Raw genomic sequence first — 21,875 nt, 5'->3', positions numbered from 1 at the left:
CCTCTTGTTTTTTTTGAGGTGATGGATCATCTTCCAATTCACCTTGCACAAGAGGCATGGCTTGGATGGTCAGTTCAATACAGATAGATGTATCCATTTGAGAGGTAATTAATGAATTTTAATCATTAATCCTTATGTGATTCATTTTAATATTATTCCATCTAAAAATAATGCTAATATACAGGATTATTGGCAAATGTAAGCGGATTGTCAAAAATAGATCTAAGATTGAGGGAACGATTTGTGAGGCATATGTGGCTAGAGAAACTTCTTATTTTTGTTCATATTATTTTTCATATGATGTGCCATGTTTGAGAAGTAGACCTGATCGGCATGGCAATAGAGGCAATGGTCCTTTGTATCCACCATTTTCCATATTCAACAACCAGGTAAAGGTGGTCCAAAACGTTGTACAAAACCACTTTTGAGTGAGATGGAACTAAAGTCAGCTACAACACATGTGCTTTTGAATTGCCCAGAGGTCCAACCTTACTATAAGTAAGTATAAATTTATATTACCAACATATATTAAAGATTTATCATCGTTTTAACTAATGACATTTTTTATTTTGCCGGACAGTTGATTTGTGGGTACATATGGGCAAGAGCTTATTTATCCTAAGTTTTCAGAATGGTTTAAAGAATTTGTAAGTATTACTTAATATTTAACATGGTCTTATTAACGGTAAATTATAATAAGTTATATGTATTTAAATAATTCTAAATTATTTTACCCTTTATAGGTTTATAATCTCGTTAATGACGTAAATGACCAATTCTTTCAAGATATAGCTTGGGGAGATGATCCTAGAGTTAGAAAGATGTCTAACTATTGTATCAATGGGTACAAGTTTCATACAGAAGAATGGTCTAAGGGTAAGAAAATAAATAATAGTGGTGTGAGTGTGAAAGCCGATGGGGATATTGATTATTATGGCGTGCTTCAAGAGATCATAGAACTTGAGTATAAAGTGGGTTGGCCGAAGAAAAAATTGATACTCTTTCGGTGTAAGTGGTATGATCCAACACCAAATAGAGGTACGAAGGTGCATCCTCAGTACAAAATTGTTGAAATAAAGCACACGGGGAAGTATAGACTCTATGACCCATTACTATTGCACAAAATGTGAAACAAGTGAATTATGCACCTTATATTTTGCACAAGAATAAGTCCGCATGGTGGGTAGTGATAAAAACTAAGCCAGTGGGTAGAGTTGAAGTCGAGGATGCATTGGATGTAGCGTACCAAAATATACCAAGAATATACATATCATGTTTCAAACAGATAACCACATCGTCTAGACATGATTTCTAGAATGAATAATAGCTCAAGGAGTCATACAAGTAGAGATAATATGGATATAACGGGGCATAATAGTAACATAAGGCACATAATAGCCTAAGATCTACCCGAATCATGAATAACCCCGCTATACACACATATGCCAATTACTTACCACGTGCGTCACCCCCAGCATATCTCAAATATCATTGTTGATGGGAAAATTATCCTCAAACCAAATTTAAACATGTTACTTACCATAAAGCGCGTGAATCAATACTCCAAAAAGCTCTTCCCATGCGAATCAATCTCCAAATGACTCAAATCTAGTAAACAACTGAATAACATCAAGCACGGCTATAGAAATCGATTCCAAGTAATAAAGCTCGCATCTTTATCAAGTTTCAAAAAATCAACTCGGGCCTACTTCCAGGAACCCGACCAAAGTCACAAATCTCGACTACCCATTCGAATATGAGTCCAAATATACAAATTTCAGCCAAATCCGACTCTGAATTGGGGTTTAAATTTCTATTTTTCACCCTCCAAAACCATAGTCAAAATCCCTAAATTTCACCCTCAAATCCCATAATCTATACTACCTCCATTTCAATTTATGCGAACCTATTCGACTGGCTCGGAGTTTAAGAAAAAGAAAAGATTTTTGAACTTATGGTGTAAAATGAGGCATATATATTTTGTGTGGTTATAAATCATTACATAAAGGTAAATAATTTCCAAATATGCAAAGGGGTCATTCTTTTTGGCACAGACGAAAAAGGAAATAAATTCACATAAATTAAAATGGAATGAGTATGTAATAATCCTTGGGTAAACAAGATATAATGTTGAAATTAAGCAGAAATCACTTACCCTCTTGCCTTGTGTGAAAATCCTCTTAAAAAATCGCCCACTCCAAGTCTAGGACTCAAAATATGATAAAATGAGTTTAAGTCCAGAAATGCTCAGCTAATAACGAGTCGTAGATGTCGCATTTGCGACCCTAGGCACGCAATTGCGAACCTAGTCTGCCCCAGTAGATGTCGCAAATGCGAAACCCACTTTGCAATTGCAAAGTCCCTGCCTGCCAGCCAATACCGCAAATGCAACCATATATCTCGCAATTGTGAGGTCCTCCCTAGACAACCAACCATCATAAATTCGATGAGGAATCCACAGTTACGGACCCTCGCAAATGCGAGGTCTATAGCACCAGCAAACTGAAGCCTCATCAATAAAAGCTCTGAAATCATTCTGAAACTTCTTCGAGCCCCTTGGGCTCCTCACCGAACATCCATACAAGTGCATAAACATCGTACGAACTTGCTCGCAAACTCAAACATCAAAATAACATCTAAAGACACGAATCGACTACTGAAACGCATCATGCAAGCCTTAAAACAAGAAATTCAATATTCACACCCAAGCATCTGATTCCTATCAAACCAATTCAAAATGAGCCCAGATTTTACGCACAAGTTCCAAATGACATATCGAATCTATCCCAACTTCTGGAACAACAATCCAACCTCGATAGTGACAAAAACAACTCCTGGTCAAACCTATGAACTTTCCTAACCTTTAAATGTTTAATTTTTGCCAATTAGAGCCAAATCAGCCTAGGAACCTCAAAATCCAAATCCGGACATATGCCTAGGTCCAAAATTATCATACGGATCTATTGGAACCATCAAAATACTATTCTGGAGTCATTTACATAAAAACCAAACTTTGGTTAACTCTTATAACTTAAGCATCCAACCTTGGTTTGGTTAACTCTTATAACTTAAGCATCCAACCTTGGAACTAAGTGTTCTAATTCACTACAAACCTTCCACGAAACCAAACTAACCATCCTCAAAGTCACAAAATAAGTATATGAAAAGCATCAAATAGGATAACATGGCTAAAATATATAAAACGATCGTCCGGATCGTTACATGCACCGTATAATTTTTTAAAATAGTGTTAAAATTCTCGATTAGATGATAAGACAATAGTAAAGTTATCTCCGTGTGACCTATATGTCACTGGTTTGAATCGTGAAATTATCCACTGATGTGTGTATTAGGGTCGACTGCCTACATCACACTCCCTATGTGAATGCGGGATGCTTCATGCACTAGGCTGTCCTTTTTTATCTTTAGGAAATCCATTGTTCGAATAAATTTGAAAAAGAAAAATATATTGTCCTTGTAGGATTAGAAAAACTTTTCTCTTGTAGGTTTAGGAATACATGGGATCTATATATAGTGGTTATAATGTCTATTCTTCTTATTCATAGTGAAAAACTCTCTTTGCTTCTGCCCATGGATTTGACTTAGCCAAACTTTATTAAATTCTTGTGTTATTTTTTCCTTCTCTATTTGCTTTGTGTGTGATTGTGTGTTAGTTAATCAAGATTTGTTATAATAATTGGTACCAAGGCTAGGCTCAAATTCTTACACATAATCTAGAGTTAAGATGTCTTCATCATTTTCAACAAAGTTTGAAGTAGAGAAATTCGATTGGGGATCTAGTTTCAGTCTATAAAAGACTAGGATGAAATCGCCCTTGATGTTACAAGGGTTATGCAAGGCAATTGATGTGAATTGTTTTGAAGAGATGAAAGAGTCGAAGAAGGTAGACATGAAGAAGAGGGCTTGAAGTATGATCTTCATGAACGTTACAGATAGTATTCTTTGAAAAATTACTGAAGAAACTTTTACATCTACTGCATGAAAGAAGCTAGAAGATTGTACATCTGCATTCTAAAAAATCACTGACAAACTGCTTCTACTTGATGAGTTTAATTCAATTATAATGGACCTGAAGAACGTACACGTTAAAATTAAGAGTGAGAACTAGTGTTCGATCATGTTATATTTTTTACCATCGTCTTACGATACTTTTGTTGATATGCTTCTATATGAAAAAAATAATATTTCACTTGATGATATTAGTCACTAAAATCTAAGGAGTAAAAAGAGAGTTTTCTAGAAAGCATAACTGAGAGCGAGAATCTTGTGAGTAGGGGGAAAAACATAACATAAAGACTTTAATAGAAAAAATTTTACTGCCAGATTGAAGTCTCAACCAAGGAAGATAAACTGCTATAAGTACAGGAAGCAGGTCACTATAAAAGAGAAAAGAGGTAAGTAGAAAAAGATAACTCTGCAAATATTATTGAAATTGGTAATAATTCTGATGATAATAACTATGCATGGCAAGTTTGTACCATGAGTTCTAGTCATGGGCAGAATGTTTGGTTCTTGATTCTGGTGCAATGTTTCACATATGTCTACACAAAAATAGATGTAGGTAACACCAGAAACCAGTAATCCATTATTGATAGAGGAAATTGGTAACATCATATTGAGAATGTTCCATAAATTATCAGAAACATTGAGTATTGGCATGTTCCTCGGATGAAAAAGAATTTGATATCTCTTTCGACTTTGATGATAAATGGTTTATCTCTCACTCCGAGAATGGAACACTTAAAGTGTATGAAGGCTCCATGTACTCATTAAAGGTAAGCTGCATTCTAAACCGTATTATCTTCGGGCTAGTATAGTTGAAGGGGAAGGTGTTGTAGCATTTGGAAAGAATAATCTGAATTAGTCTCAATTGTACCACTTGTGGCTTGGTCATATGAGTGATAAGTGATTGTCTTTGTTGAGAAAATAGAATTTTCTAAATAGGTTTAAATATTAAGATTTTAATTTTTGTAAGCGTATGTCTTATGTGAATAGACAAGGATGAAGTTCAACAAGAAGGTAAAGTACAAGGCTAGAGACAAGTTAGACTATACATTCGGACTTGTGGGATCCAAACAGAGTTTCTTCTAAGAGTGGTGCTAGATATTTTCTGACTTTGATTGAGATTACTTTAGAATAGTTAGATTGTATTTTTTGAAAGAAAAACATGAAGCATTTCTAATATCTGTTCAATGGAGGTTTGAGAGGCAGATAAGAAGAAACGTTAAGCGTCTTCAGACTAACTATGGGTTGAAATTTTATAATTCATAGATTAATGATTTTTACAGAAGAGACATTATAGTGAGACACTGCACTTGTGTCAAAACACCACATGTCACGACCTAGAATTCCAATCAATCGGGGTCATGATGGCGTCTAATGCCGCTTGCTAAGAAAGCCAACACACAACAGTAAAATAAAAAAGAACTGCAATAAATGACTAATAGTAGAATAATAATATAGCATAAAATCAATTATTAAATAATCACGATAAGTCTAAAACCAACATCTAACACAAACTATACCAAGGCGTGGAGTCACAAGTACATGAGCTTCTAGAGTTTACTACATATACTATTCTGAAATAAATACAACACTGTCCAAAAAATGAAAATAATACAATAGAAATAAGAAGATGACTCAAGGCCTACGAATGAAATGCATCTCTACCTCGAATCACCTGCACAGTATCTGTAAAGCACCTCGCTGGACTCTTCTGGTACCGATATCTGTATCTGCACAAGAAGTACAGAAGTATAGTATGGGTATAACTGACCCAATATACTTAGCAAGTGTCGAGCTTAACCCCGACAAGGTAGTAACGAGGCTAGGAAAAGACACCTATAAAGAATCAAATATAACAACGGATAATGACAAGTTAAAGGGATAACAAGTACACAAATAAAAAAGCATAAAATAGAAATATAAAGTAAGGTGTCACTGTGTAAGCCTCTTTCAAAAGTAAATAATTAAACCACAAAGCCAACTTTACATTTCAAATATCAAAGTAAAGAGCATTGAAATCAATAAAATTGTACAGCATCACCCTTCGTGCTTTTACTCTCATCCTCATATTATAATGTAAAAACAACTGCACGACATCACCTTTCATGCTTTTACTCTCATTCTCACATTATAAAATAACAACAAGCACGGAAACACCCTTTGTGCATATCCTCACGTTCACTCAAGCAATAATATCAATATATAAGTAAGGTACGACAACACTCTTCGTGCATTTCACTCTTCCTCAAAAGCACGACAACACCATTCGTGCATTTTACTCTTCCTCACCAAGCAATCACATACAACACATTACCAAGCAAGGTGAGAAGAAAATTCAATATCAACAATAGTATTTGAAAACAACTTGTCATATGAGAATCTTCCAACAAATAGTACCAACAACCAATTAACTATTCAACAATCTCAACACCAATATCTCAATAATCTCAACATAGAAAATAACATAAATAGGAGAAATTAAAGAATTAAATAATCTATCTAAAGCATGGAAGATATAATATACAAATAAGGCTAATTCTACCCGTATGCTTATCCTATAGTCAATGTATATACACCCGTCATCTTACATATACACTGCCCCCAACACATAGATCACATAGGAAATAGACTCAATTCTACCATATTTCCCTCAAATCAAGGTTAAACTAGACACTTACCTCTTTTCGAAACACAATCAACAATCCAACACGGCTTTTTCTTTAGAACAAGCCTCTAAACCAATCTAATCTAGTCAGATATTATTCAAACAAGTCAAAACAAGCTTTAAAAACTACCCTCAAATGAAAAAGGTTCAATTTTTAACATAATTGAAAAAGTCAACCCATGCCCACGTGGTCGAAATCTGAAATTAAGACTAAATCCCGATAACCCATTCACCCAAGCCTAGATATTTGATTTGTTTCGAAATCTAACCTCAATTTGAGGTCTAAATCTTAATTTTTACAAAATCCCTAAATTCTACTCCAAACCTCAATTTCTACTTTTAAATTCTTAGATTTGATGAAGTAATTCATGAAAAAGTAATTGAAATTGAACAAAAACAAGTTCAGATTACTAATCTATGAATTTGGGAAGAAATTGCTCTCCAAAGCTCGCCCCTATGGAGTCTAGGGTTCAAATATTGTATAAAATGAGCTAAGTCCCAAAAACCCCACAATTTACCTAGTTGCAAATATCACAATTGCAAACTTTTATTCGTAATTGCAATGGGCACTTCATTTGTTGCAATTGCGACCAAAACATCGTATTTGTGAAGTATCCACCTATCGCAAAAGCGATTCAGTCTTCACATTTGCAAAGCTATCCAACCTAGCCCCTAACCGCAAATGCGATGCACCACCATCTCGCAATTGCGGCCATCCTTTCGCAAAAACAAACTGCCCTATTCCATTCCCTTCGTAAATGCAAGTCTGACTTCGCAAAAGCAAAGCTTGCATTTGCAAACAGGTCTTCGCATTTGCGAGACTTGCAGACTGACCACACTAGATTTTCCATCAGTTGTGCAAAAAGTCCGCAACTCATCTGAAACTCATCCGAGACCCTGTTTCAATCCGGACATTCATACAAGTATAATAATATCACGCAAATGCGTTCGCAAGCTCAAACCTTCAAAATAATATCAACTATAAAGAATCAATCATTAAAACTCAAGATTTTCAAGCTTAAAACTTAAATTTTCCAATTTTTCACATAATACGCAGAAACACCTCCGTGTCACCCGAGACCCAAACTAAACATGTGTACATGTCCAAACTCATCATAAAAACTTACCGGAATCATCAAAATACTGATCCCGGGTTGTTTACCAAAAACGGTGACCATGGTCAACTATAGGAATATTTAAAGTCAAAAATCATATGTTCTTTAAAATTTCACATATAAACTTTCTGAAAATCGACACGGATCACGCACGCAAGTTATAAATCCTCATATTGAGCTATGAAAAGTCCCAAAACACAAGAAAAGGGAGCTAGTATTAAAAATGACCTATCAGATCGTTACATTCTCCACCTCTAAAAGAAATGTTCGTACTCGAACGAACATGGAAATGTACCTGAACTGGAAAAACGGCTCGGGTATCTACTCCTCATATCAGACTTGGACTCCCAAGTAGCCTCCTCAATCGGCTGAGCTCTCCAACACACAGTTACAGAAGGAATATTTTTAGATCTCAATTTCTGAACCTGTTGGTCTAGAATAGCCACTGGCTCTCCCGCATAGGCCAAATTCTCATCAAGTTGCACCTTCCTGAAGTTTGAAATATGTGACCTATCTTTATGGTACTTCTGATGTATGGATATGTGAAATACAGGATGTACCCCTACTAGTCTAGGAGGCAATGCAAGCCTATAAGCAACCTCCCTAACTTTCTCCAAGATCTCAAACTGGCCAATAAACCTCGGACTCAACTTGCCCTTCTTCCCAAATCACTTCACGCCCTTTATAGACGACACTCAGAGAAGAACCTTCTCACATTCCATGTAAGACATATTTCGAACCTTCCGATATGCATAAATCCTTTGCCTGGACTGAGTTGTACGAAGCCGCTCCTGAATAATTTTCACCTTCTCCAAAGCATCACAAACCAAGTTCGTACCCAACAACCTAGCCTCACCGGGCTCAAACCAACCAACCGGAGAATGACATCGCCTCCCATATAAGGCCTCATACGGATCCATCTAGATGCTCGACTGATAGCTGTTGTTGTAGGTGAACTCTGCTAGAGGTAGAAACTGGTCCCACTGACCCCTAAAATCCATAGAGCATGCCTGCAACATGTCCTTCACAATCTGAATGGTCCACTTGGATTGTCCGTCCTTATGAGGATGAAACTCGATACTCAGGTCGACTCCCGTGCCCAGCTCACACTACAGAACTCTCCAAAAATGTGAAATGAGCTACGTGCCCCAGTTTGAAATAATAGAATTGGGCACACCGTACAAGCGGATAATCTCCCAGATATAAATCTGATCCAACCACTCTGAAGAGTTGGATGTCATCACCAGAATGAAGTGTGCGGACTTAGTCAACTGGTCCATAATAACCCAAACAATTCATACTTCCTCAAGGTCCATGGTAAGTCTGTCACAAAGTCCATAGTGATGCGCTCCCATTCCTACTCTTGCATCACCAGTCTCTGAGTCAACACACCCGATTTTTGATGTTCATACTTCACCTGTTGACAATTCAAACATTGATAGGCACGTCCATCAATGTCTTTCTTCATCCTCTGCCACCAATAGTGCTACTTCAAGTCACGATACATCTTTGTGACACCTGGGTGAATGGAATACCGTGGACTATGAGCCTCCTCAAGGATCAACTTTCTCAACCCATCAATATTTAGGACACAAATCCGGCCCTGAAGCCACATAACAATATCATCCCCAATCACAAGCTTCTTAGCACCACCCCGTTGCATCGTGTCTTTCAACACCAACAAGTGAGGATAATCAAACTAGCGAGCTTTGATGTGCTCCAACAATGATGACTCTGCCAAACTGCCCATACTCTCTGCCTTCCTAGTCAAGGCATTGACCACTACATTGGCCTTCCCCAGATGATATAATATGATGATATCATAGTCCTTCAATAACGTCAACCATCTCTATTGCCTCAGATTAAGGTCCTTCTATTTAAACAGATAGTGCAGACTCCAATGGTCAGTGTCGACCTCGCATGGAACGCTGTATAGATAGTGCCTCCAAATATTGAGCTCGTGAACAATGGCTGCTAGCTCCAAATCATGCATAGGGTAATTCTTCTCAAGGACCTTCAACCAACGATACACGTAGGCAATCGCCTTGCCATCCTGCATCAATACCGCGCCAAGTCCAATACGCAATGCATCACGATACATAATGTAAGATCCCGAACCTTTGGGTAATACCAATACTGGAGCTTTAGTCAAGACAGTCTTGAGCTTTTGAAATCTCTTCTCACACTCGTCGGACCATCTAAAAAGAGAACCCTTTTGGGTCAAATTGGTCAATGGGGATGAGATAGATGAAAACCCTTCCACGAGCCAGCAATAGTAACCCACCAAACCCAAAAACCTCCGAATCTCTATAGGTGAAGTAGGTTTAGGCCAGTTTTGAACTACTGCCTCTATCTTTTTAGGATCCACCTTGATACCCTCGGAAGATACAACATGACCTAAAAAGGCAACCGAGTCTAACCAAAACTCACACTTTGAAAACATGTCATATAGCTGAAGATCCTTCAAGGTCTGAAGTACAATCTGTATATTCTCATGCTCCTCTCTATAGCTAGAGTAAACCAAAATATCATCAATGAAGATAATCACGTAGGAATCCAAATAAGGCTTGAACACTTGGTTCATCAAATCCATGAAGGCCGCTAGAGCATTAGTAAAGCCAAATGACATTACCAAGAACTCGTAATAACCATATCGAGTCCTAACAACTATCTTAGGAACATCCGATGTCGTAATCTTCACCTGATGGTAGTCATATCTCAAACCACTCTTGGAAAATTCCTTGGCACCTTGAAGCTGGTTGAATAAATCATAAATCCTAGGCAAAGGATACTTGTTCTTTATAGTGACCTTCTTTAACTGCCGATAATCTATGCACATCCCTGTCAACCCGTCCTTTTTCTTAACAAACAACACTGGCGCACCCCAAGGCGAAATACTAGGTCTTATGAATCCCTTGTCAAGAAAATCCTGCAACCGATCCTTCAATTTTCAACACAACTGGAGTCATACAGTATGTTGGAATAGAATAGGCTGAGTGCCTGGAACCAAATCAATGCGAAAGTCGATATCCCTATCGGGTGGCATACCCGGCAATTCTGTAGGAAATATCTCAGAAAACTCCTTCTCCACTGGTACCGAATCCATAGAAGGATCCTTTGCACTAGAATTATGGGTATAAGTCAAATATGCTAAAAACCCTTTCTCGACCATACACTGAGACTTCAAATATGATACCTCCCTACTATTGGAGTAACCACAGGTCCCTCTTCACCCTAATCTAAGCAACCCCGGCATGACTAAAGTCATAATCTTGGCATGAAAATCCAAGATAGCATGATATGGGAACAACCAATCCATACCAAGAATGACCTCAAAATCTACCATATGCAGCAACAAAATATCAACTACTGTATCAAAACCATTAATAGTAACAACATAAAAATCGATACAACCTATCAACTACTATAGAATCTCTAACCGGTGTAGACACAGAAACATGAACATCAAGAGAATCATGAGGTATACTCAAATGCAAAGTAAAATATAAAGACACACAAGAATATGTATAACCCGGATCAAAAAACACGGAAGCATCTCTATGACAGACCAATATAATAACTTTGCTACCTGCGTTGGATGACTCTGCCCTGGGCTGGAAATGTATGACAACAGGGCTAACCTCACCAACCCGTCCCCCGTCTCTGGTATGACCTCTCACTGATTGGCCTCTATCTCTAACTGTTTGGCCTCCACCTCGAGCTACCTGACCCCCGCCTCTAGCTGGTTGAGCGGGGTGGTCGAGCCATCAGTGCCAAAATCATGGCACGAGTACTCTGTTTGGCATACTGCTCTGTGACTTGGGTAAAACTTCACGACGTGACTTAAATTCCCACATGTATAACAATCCCTTGGCTGACGTGCCTGCTGAACCTGGAACAGTAACTGTCGACCTAAATTACCACCTCGGTAACTCTATATCGGAGGTGCACTAACCGGAGCTGGAGGCGCACTGTATGCTAGCTTCTTAGAATGATGTCCATAAGCAATGTGACTGCCTGAAGCACTATGGGTGACTTGTAGAGCTAACTGAATTGGAATGATAAAATGACCTCTACCAAAGGAACCCCTGCCTCCAGACGAGGCACCATTGAATCCTCCAAAATGGCGGGGCCTCTTGTCAGAGGTCGTCTCCCTAGCTTGGCCTCTGATGCGCTCGATCCTCATTGCGATCTCCACTACCCGAGTAAAAGAAATCTCAGAGTCATGTCTCTCTATCCATCTGAAGTGAGATTCCATAGGTAAGACCCTTATAAAACCTCTGCACCTTCTCCCTCTCAGTACGGATCAGGATAGTTGTATGCGTGATAGATCCAAAAATCTAGTCTCATAGTGAGTAACAGTCATCTTACCTTGTTGAAGGTGCTCAAATTGACTGTGCAACTCCTCTATTTGATTGAAGGGAATGAACTTCCTTAAGAACAACTATGAGAACTATGCCCATGTGAGAGGAGGTGACCCCGCATGCCTTCCTTGCATGTACACTTGCCACGACTTCTTGGTAGAACCATGCATCTGAAATACTGTGAAATCAACTCCGTTGGACTCCACTATACCCATGTTGCGCAAAATCTAATGGCAACGGTCTAAGAAGTCCTTGGGGTCCTTAGGATGTACACCACTAAAGTGAGGGGGATACAACTTGGTGAACCAATCCAACCTCTTAAGATCATTAGCTGATATCGCGGGTCTCTCCCCAAGTTGTGTAGATACAATAGGCAGAATCGCCCCAACTGCTAAAACTGTTGGGGTATGATACCCGTGATGCATCTGTCCAAGAATATGAGTCGAGGGTATCTGATATCCTTCCCCAGCTTAAGAAATGGCTAGAGCCACAAGAAACACATCGGCCATCACTCTCCATGAGACCAACCATGCGAACTAAGGTGTCCTGAAGCACTGGGATAGCAATGAACCACTCTGGGACCTGAGTTGGTCTTATTAGCTCGGTTAGAACAAGGATCTCCTCATCTTGCTCTATCTGAGGCTCGACAATGGGTGTCGCTGCGCATGCTCTAGGATGAGCTCTACCTCTACCTTTGTCTCTACCTTGGCCTCGTCCCCTACCATAGTAGTGGCTGCAACCCAGGGCTCTGTCTCTTGATCAACTACGGATGACGTACGTGTCCTCACTTTCTGTGAGAGAATAAGAGAAGAATGATTCAAACTTAATGATAGAACAAAGTCACATGATTGAGAAAGAAAGCAAGCGAAGTTTCCTAAAGCTTTATAGCTCTAGAAGATATGCAAAAACGTCTCTATACCAATCCTCAAGACTCTACTACATTTGCTCATGACTCATGAGACCTATGCAACCTAGAACTCTGATATCAACTTGTCATGACCTAGAATCCCAACAATCGGGGTCATGATGGTGCATAACACCACTTGCTAGTTAAGCCAACACAGAACAGTAAAATACAAAAGAACATCAATAAATGACTAATAACAAAATAATAACATAGCATAAAAGCAATTCTCAGATAAATATGATACGTCTAAAACTGACATTTAACACAAAACCATCCCAAGACATGGAGTCAGAAGTACATCAGCTTCTAAAGTTTACTATATACACTGTTCTAAAAGAAATACAACACTATCTGAAAAATGGAAAAAGTACAACAGAAATAAATAGATGACTCAAGGCCTATAAACGGAATGCAGCTCTACTTAGAATCATCTTCCTGGTATCTGCTAAGCAACTCTCACGACTCTACTCGTATCCATATCTGGATATGCACAAGAAGTACAAAAGTGTAGAATGAGTACAACCAACCCAATATCCATAGTAAATGCCGAGCCTAATCCCGACGAGGTAGTAACGAGGCTAAGACAAGACACCTATAATAAACCTGTGCAGTTATATATCAAGAAGCAACGAAATAACATATAAAGAATCAAATATAATAACGGAAATATAAAGTAAGGTGTCACTGTGTAAGCCTCTTTCAAAAGTAAACAACGAAATCACAAAGCCAAATCCACATTCCAAATATCAAAGTAAAGAGCAATGTAATTAACAAAATTGCACAGTATCACCCTTCTAGCTTTTACTCTGATTCTCACATTATAATGTAAAAACAATTATACGCCATCACCCTTCGTGCTTTTTCTCTCATTCTCACATTATAACTAATAACAAGCAAGGAAATAAACTTCGTACATATCCTCATGTTCACCCAAGCAATAATATCAATATATAAATAATGCACAACAACACTCTTCTTGCATTTCACTCTTCCTCACAAGCACGAAAACACCTTTCATGCATTTCACTCTTCCTCACCAAGAAGTCAAATAAAACACATTACCAAGCAAGGTGGGAATTAAATTTAACATCAACAATAGTATTTGAACACAACTCATCATATGAGAATCTTCCAACAAATAGCACCAACAACCAATCAATAATTCAATGACCTCAACACCAATATTTTAATAATCTCAACATAGAAACTAATATTAATATGAGAAATTAAAGAATCAAACTCTAACGACCTAGCCGATCATTTTGAGAGTTGTAGCCCCTTTCCCCCATTTATTGCATATTTTATACTTTATAGCTGTTTTAGTCTTAAAGTTGGAATCTTATGTTGAAAAGGTTGACCAGATATTGACTTATGATTAAATGACTCTATAATGGAGTTTTGGCAGTTCCGTTGGTTGATTTTGGGCTTAGGAGCGTGTCCAGATAGTGATTTGGAGGTCTGTAATTGACTTAGGCTTGAAATGGCGAAAATTAAAAATTTTGAAGTTTGACCGAGAGTGGACTTTGTGGTTAACGGGCTTGGATTGGAGTTCCGGGAGTTGGAGTAGGTGTGTGGTGTCATTTGTGACTTGTCTGCAAAATTTGGGGTCAATCGAACGTGATTTGATAGGTTTCGGAGTCGTTTGTAGAAGTTGAAATTGTTTCAGTTTCAATAGGCTTGAATTGGGGTGTAATTCATGATTTTGATGTTGTTTGAGGTGATTTGAGGGCTCAACTAGGTTCGTTTTGTGTTTTAGAACTTGTTGGTATGTTTGGTTGACATCTCGGGGGGCCTCGAGTTAATTTCAGATGGTTAACGGATAAAAAATGAGACTTAGTGCATTGCTGAAGCTGAGAGTTTTCTGGAGTGATCGCACCTGCGAGGGGTTGGCCGCATATGCGATGCCGCAGGTGCGGCTGGAGTGGCACAAAAGTGAGGTTGGCTTGAGCTGAGGGATTTCCATAGGTGCGAAGGATTTGTGCACACCTGCGAGGTCGCAGATGCGGAGAGGCATCACAGGTGCGCGTATGAGAGAGGAAGCCTAGAGGCGCGGTGCGGATGCGCATCTGCGCATGAGAGACCGCAGAAGCGGAGGTGGGCTGGGGGTCCAGGTTCGCAGAAACAAATGAAAATCCGCAAAAGCGGGACCGCAAAAGCGGGACCACAAATGCGGTCATGCAGAGCGCAGGTGTGAGCCCCTGGACAGAACCTTAAATTCAAGGGTTCACGATTTTTCTTCATTTTTAACATTTCAAGCTCAGGATTAGGCGATGTTTGAGAGGAATTTTGAGGTGTTTCTTGAGGTAATTCACTTGTGTTAATTTCTAATCAATAATCTTGTATCCCCATTGGATTTCCCACCTAGTTTGTGTGTTTTTAAGGTGAAATTTGGGAGTTTGAAGCTAGGGATTTGGGGATTTGGGTGATGGTGTCAGATTTTAGTAAATTTGGTATGGTTGAACTTGTGGTTGAATGGGCTTTTGGGTTTTATGACTTTTATCAGATTCCGAGATGTGGGCCTGGGGGCCGACGTTTGAGTCGACTTTTGACTTATGATTAATAACTTAGTATTTTTTTATGGAATTAGTTTTTAGAAAATATACCAATAGGTTATTCACCTAGTAGGTGTTATATATAATAATTCCCAAACTGGGTCAAAGGTACACACTGTCCAAGTAAAAACAATAAAATAAAACCGATGGCTATTGTTACCAAATACAATGTAGGAGTAGCGTAATGATAAATGAAAATTACAAAGCAATTAATTTGAAACATCCAATTTTTGTCGACGACAATAAATCCACACACCAATTGCAAACAATTCCATGTAGCACAAACAATGCTCTCACCAGGCACCATTTGTTGCAATCCAATGGAATAGGTATGTATTAATCCACATGCCGTAAAGCACTAGTTGTCGGATATCCTCAATATGGTGCTGACGAACTGAAATTTGAGCGTAGAACTTGTTGTCTAGCACAGAACTTCAAGCTTCAAATGAGTTTGCTAGAAAATTAATGCTGCCTCGCTGAAGTATTGATGTTGTTCGTTGTCGAACAACCCCCAGAATGAGCATGGTAACATGCTAATACCACTGGGAATTGATACGACCGTAAACAAACCGTCTGTATGTTCAAAACTACAGCAGCAGAGGTAATAAGTTATGCCGAACAGTACTGCATTAAATTGTTATGAAATGATGATATGTTGATGTATTCGTAGAAGCACAGTTGTACTTGTAGCGCGAATGAGTACACATGTATTTATCTTGAAGAATCCATAGAACGTATCTAAAGTCCTTGAGATCTTGTAATTGAGGTTTGATTGTGTTTGTGTCCACTTAGCATAATGTTGTTATTGGCGCATGAAAATTGATAAAAATTGGAGGTTCTTGAGTACTTGGGTGCTAATAGCACTCCATGCTGATGCCTCAATAATGTTAGCCTAACTCTGGAACCTGCACAATGTAGCAAACTTGTTAGGAGGAAAGAATCTGCTCCCAGGTTCTTGTGTGTTCTAGGAGCAGTGATGAAGTTTGGGTAGTGATTGATTGAAGAATGTTGTGGATGATGTCTGGTTGGTATATTGTTGTTGCATGCCATCAAACCACCCCCAGATTGAGCATGAAGCCGTGCTAATACCACTGGGAAATGATACGATATCACACAAACAATTGGTACCTTCATAGTGAAACATGAAACGTAAGGTGATGTGCTGAAATAGTAAACCTTGATCTTCATGTGCCCTGCTTTGCTGATGATGTATTTGAAGAAGCATACTATCAGTTGTATCCCCATTGAATAATTATGTGTTTGTGCTGACTCATTGATGAATTACCGAACGTTTCCATCTCGGTAATCCCTTTAACCTTTTAAAATAACCATCGCAATCAGATAGTTGAACAGCAGCAGCCAAAATGATGTAACAACAGTACACTAAGAGTGCATCTCCATATCGAAATCAAGTTGCTGAACTGTTTTCCAACTGAGTAGAAAACAGAAAACTTCCAGGTGAATGCATGTAATTTATTGAATTATAGTAGAAAACATGTAACTTCCAGATGAGTTACACTTTGAAGAAGCTTTGTGACCTGATATTGCATTTCCTCTATGCACCACTCAATTTGATGTGTACACTGTAAGAAGTACAATTTTACTAGCATTGCAACAATTTGTCCACCCTTGCTTTCATGTGATTCTCCTTACACCATTAGACCACCCCCAGACTAAGCATGTTAACATGCTAATAGCACTGGGAGGCAGTCTAACTGTGCATAGATAACCAGCAACAGCAAACATACCATGTTATAATTTGAATCCTCCTGAATAACATTAGTAGTTTACCTTTGATAAGCTTTGTTGGGCAATATTATATTGGCAGATCACTGGCCATCTCGATCTGGACCTGTTTCTCTTACCTGTTTTGTGATTAACATACAACAAGAAATGTACCTTTGAAGTGTGCACTGTTTGTAGTAATCTCTAGTAGCATTTGAATAATTGCAACTATGTGTTGAAGCTAAATTATCCATTCACCCTCAGAGAACCCCCATCCTGATCATGTTCTGTTAATACCACCTGGAATTATAGCCTAGTGTACTATTAGAAACTTTTGCACATCAATCTGGAATTTTCTTTTAGCAATTTTAACCCTTAGATTTGGTATTTGTGACTTGTCCATGTTTATTAATCTCCTCCCTGTTGTAGGTAGATCTAAGAAACAGTGAAAATGTGTTCTCCCTGCAAAAGAAAAAGCAATGTTAGCTATGTAATCTGCTAAAGTATTTCCTTCTCTGTAAACATGTTGAAAGATGACATTGAAATGATCCTTCAACTCCTGAATCTTCTGCACTTCTTCCATTATACACCAAGGTGGATCCCATTCCCTTTAGATAATCTTCTTCAACAACAAGCAGTCTGTCTCTAATATCAGTGGATAAAGGCTGTTGGCAGAACAGTATTCCAGTCCCTGTAGTATAGCTTTTGCTTCAGCTACCACATTGGTGGTTTCATCTAGGTTCACTGATCTTGCATATATTAGATCACCTTCATGATCTCTTACACAAAAGCCAAGTGAGCTAGGTCCGGGGTTCCCTTTTGAATCACCATCAGTGTTACACTTATACCACCTTTCATGAGGGAGCTGCCAAGTAACTTTCTTGGCTTGTATGCTTCAAAAAATTAGATCATTTCTGGCCATAACACAGGTATATGAGATAGCCATGGAAACTTAATCCTTGCCAAGTTGTGGAGTGTTTTGTTTACTTCATGAATGATTGTTTGTAAAAACTGTTACTCCATTCTTGTATGTGTTCTTCTTTTTTCATAGCTCCCAAGAAATGATTGCTGGAGTTGCCTAAAACAATGGTTTTAACTTTGGACAGCAATCTATGTTCCACCATGCTCTTATCACTTGCTTTACTTGTATTAATGGTATAGAATTCCCTGCAGCTCCTATAAAGTGTTACCACACCTTTGATGTTGTATGGCTCGTCAAGAAAATGTGCTCAAATGTTTCGTCAGTTGGATGTTTACAACACCACCATCTTGAAATAATTATATATCCTTGCCTTCTCCACAAATCATCTGTAGACAGCTTGTGCCTCCAAAGTCTCCATAGAAAGAATGAGATCTTGAATGGCAGACCTTTAATCCACATTTGTTTGAATTCTTGACAAATATTTTCCTTATGTCTCTGAATTTCCCGCGCACTTGATAGAAATCTTTTCTGATGCTGTTGGCATCCAGTGGGGGTATGTCCCAGGCTTTCTGATTATCATTATAATGGATATTAAGTTTGATATAGTTAGCAATATTTGTTGGAACAGTCTGGTCAAGTAGTTGAACATTCCATTCTCCTCTGTGTCTCAGTTGTGTTACTTCTTCCAGGTTCTCATTAATAGGGAATTCAGGAGGTAGTACATCATAGAGTGCCCCCAAACCAGTCCAATTTTCATGCCATACACTTGTTGTTCTGCTCTTCATCTCCTACAGGATTTCATGCTCGACTTCTTCCCTAGCATGAAACATTTGCCTCCACACATGAGATTCATCTCTAAACTGTACCACAGTAGGTAACTCCTTTTTGCAATACTTATTCCATATGAAGTTTGACCACAAGTATTTTTTAGTCCTAAACCTCCATCATAACTTAGCGAATAGAGTTTTAATTCATCCTTTAAAGATCTGAATTCTAGTCCCCCTTCTTCTTTGGGAAGACATAAGTTTTGCCAAGATGCCCAATGCCTACTCCTCCCTTCCTCCTTAGTGCTCCAAAAGAATCTTACAAAGATTTTCTGTAAATGTTCTAGTATATTGTTGGGAGGGTCAAGAACTGAAAGAAGATGTAGAGGCATACTTTGTAGTACGCTTGTAATGAGAGTGGCCTTTCCTCCAAAGGATAAGACTTTGCCTTTCCAAGAGTGTAGCTTGGTCTTCACTTTTTTAACAAGATCATCATAATAGTCCTTCCTTCTCCTAGTGTAGAAAATGAGGCAACCTAGCTATGTGAAAGGAAATTGTCCTCTAGTGAAACTTGTAATATCAGCTACTTCCTGGAATAGGGCATTTGCAACATTGACATGCATGTAATAGAAACTCTTGGATTTATTGATTAGTTATCCCGAAATCTGCTCATAACTTCCTAACACTGTCATTATCTTCTTCATGGAGTAAGGATTAGCTGATGCAAAAATAATAGTATCATCGGCATATGCCAAGTGGTTTAACGGATTAGACCACTTGGGCATACCAAATCCAACAAAAGACTTATCTTCAAATAGTTTGTTCAAAGTTCTAGATAATACTTCAGCTGACAGAGTAAATAAAGCCGGAGATAGAGGATCTCCTTATTTTACTCCCCTTGTTGACTTGAAAAAACCTGAGGAATGCTCATTAACTAAAACTAAATACCAGTTGTTGGCTAATAGGTTCCCCACAATGATAATGAAGTGTTCTGCAAAAACCATTTTTCTGAGAACATGCATAACATATTTCCAGAAATCCCTGTCATATGCCTTTGTCATGTCCAGTTTTAGCACCACATTGGCAGGCTTGCCTATCATCCTTATATCAGTGACAATTTCTTGTGTGAGTAGGATGTTCTCATAGATCCTCCTTCCTTTCACAAAATCAAATTGATTAGGGGAGATGTAAGTAGGCAAGAACTTTGCCAGTCTATCATGTATGATCCTAGAGATCACTTTATTGATGAAATTGCTCAAACTTATAGGCCTTAGATCGGAAAATGTCTGAACTAGTGGTTCTTTGGTAGTAGGACCATATTGTGAATGTCATGACATATCACCTCCCAGGTGGCTTGATAAAAAATGCCCGTGAATCCATCTGGACCACTTGCACTATCACCACTCAGGTCAAAAGCTGCAGCCTTAACTTCATCCATAGTTGGGTACCTACATAACACCATGTTCTCATCCATAGAAACCATTTCAGGAACATGTTCCAGCATAGAGAAGTCTGTAGGATCCTCTTCTTTTGTGAACTGTTTTTGGAAGAATTAAACTGCAGCATTGGCCATTTGTTCTTGATTTTCTAATCAGGTTCCATCTTCATTCTGGATTCTTTTCAGTTGTAATTTCTTCCTCTTTCCATTGATATGATTATGAAAGAAACGAGTATTTCGATCACCTTCAGTAAACCATGTCATTCCTACTTTCTGCTTCTAATATTGCTCCTATATACTGAGGCACTTCTTCATTTCTGATTGACATTTCTAAAGGACAATTCTATTCTCAATTGTAGGCTCATCTTCAAATAACTGCTCCTTAATTTTGACAATATCCTCCAGTATTGCTATTTGATTGAAAATGTCTCCAAAAGTATCTATGCTCCACTTAGATAGTGCTGCCTTGACCTTCTTCAGTTTGTGCTTGAACATTAGGAAAGGATCTCCAATGAAATCAGCATTCCAGTTCTGTGTTACTACATCCATTAATGTAGCATGTTTTGTCCAGAAATTCAAGAATCTGAACGGCTTGACAAAGGTAGTAGTGTGCTCTCCACATGTCATTAGGAGTGGGGCATGATCTGAACCAATTCTAATTAAATGTTCCACTTCAATTGATGGAAGAATGTTTTGAAACGGTAAATTCACAAAGATCTTGTCCAGTCTTTTGAATATACACTCACTATTAGGTCTCCCATTCCACCAAGTGTATGGAATTCCCTTGTAATCTTGATCAAATAGTCCAAATGAGTTAATGCATGCTGCTAAATCCTCATATTCTGGAGGATGAACAGACAGGCCCCCTATCTTCTCACTTTCATGTAAAACCACATTGAAATCTCCTCCTACTAGCCACGGTAGTTCCATATCACTTGCCATATAATACAGACTATCCCATAGTTCTATTCTATTTGTTGATGAACACTTTGCGTATACAAAAGTCATTATGATATGATGCCCAATGTCATTAATCAATTCCCACTCTGTGTCAGAACTGAAGAATAACCATATTTTGCCATTCAGATTTGAAAAAGCAGTTTCCATATCTAGCCTTCTTCTGTACCTCTGTATATGCCTTGCATTCTGAAAAGGTTCCATTAAGGCTATGACGAAGAAATTGTGCTCTCTTTGTATGTTTATCACCTGGGAAAGGCCTGTTGTATGTTAATGGACCTAATATTCCAAATTAATGTCTTAATCATCATTTAGAATGTGAGGCTGTCCTTTTTGGCAAGATTATTGTTGGTTGGTGTGCAACTTTGTTTTGAGTCTGCTTCTTTGTTTTTTTTCCTCCTTTTGCACTGTTTCTAGGAGATAAATAAGCCTCTCTTGCT

The 21,875-nt window shown here is 38.4% G+C and overlaps 1 protein-coding gene across 1 annotated transcript; it reads right to left on the bottom strand.

Moving 5' to 3' along the window:
• Nucleotides 1-20,808: 20,808 nt before the first annotated feature.
• LOC138909023 (uncharacterized) lies at nucleotides 20,809-21,639 on the bottom strand. Its single transcript, XM_070200025.1, has one exon. It carries the CDS (start codon nucleotides 21,637-21,639, stop codon nucleotides 20,809-20,811), a length of 831 nt encoding a protein of 276 aa, XP_070056126.1.
• Nucleotides 21,640-21,875: the final 236 nt, after the last annotated feature.

This window comes from Nicotiana tomentosiformis, chromosome 1 (genome assembly GCF_000390325.3).
Source record: "Nicotiana tomentosiformis chromosome 1, ASM39032v3, whole genome shotgun sequence".
NCBI classification, from domain to species: domain Eukaryota; kingdom Viridiplantae; phylum Streptophyta; class Magnoliopsida; order Solanales; family Solanaceae; genus Nicotiana; species Nicotiana tomentosiformis.
The sequence above is the reverse complement of the archived record's forward strand: the minus strand, read 5'-3'. Positions and strand labels throughout refer to the sequence as shown.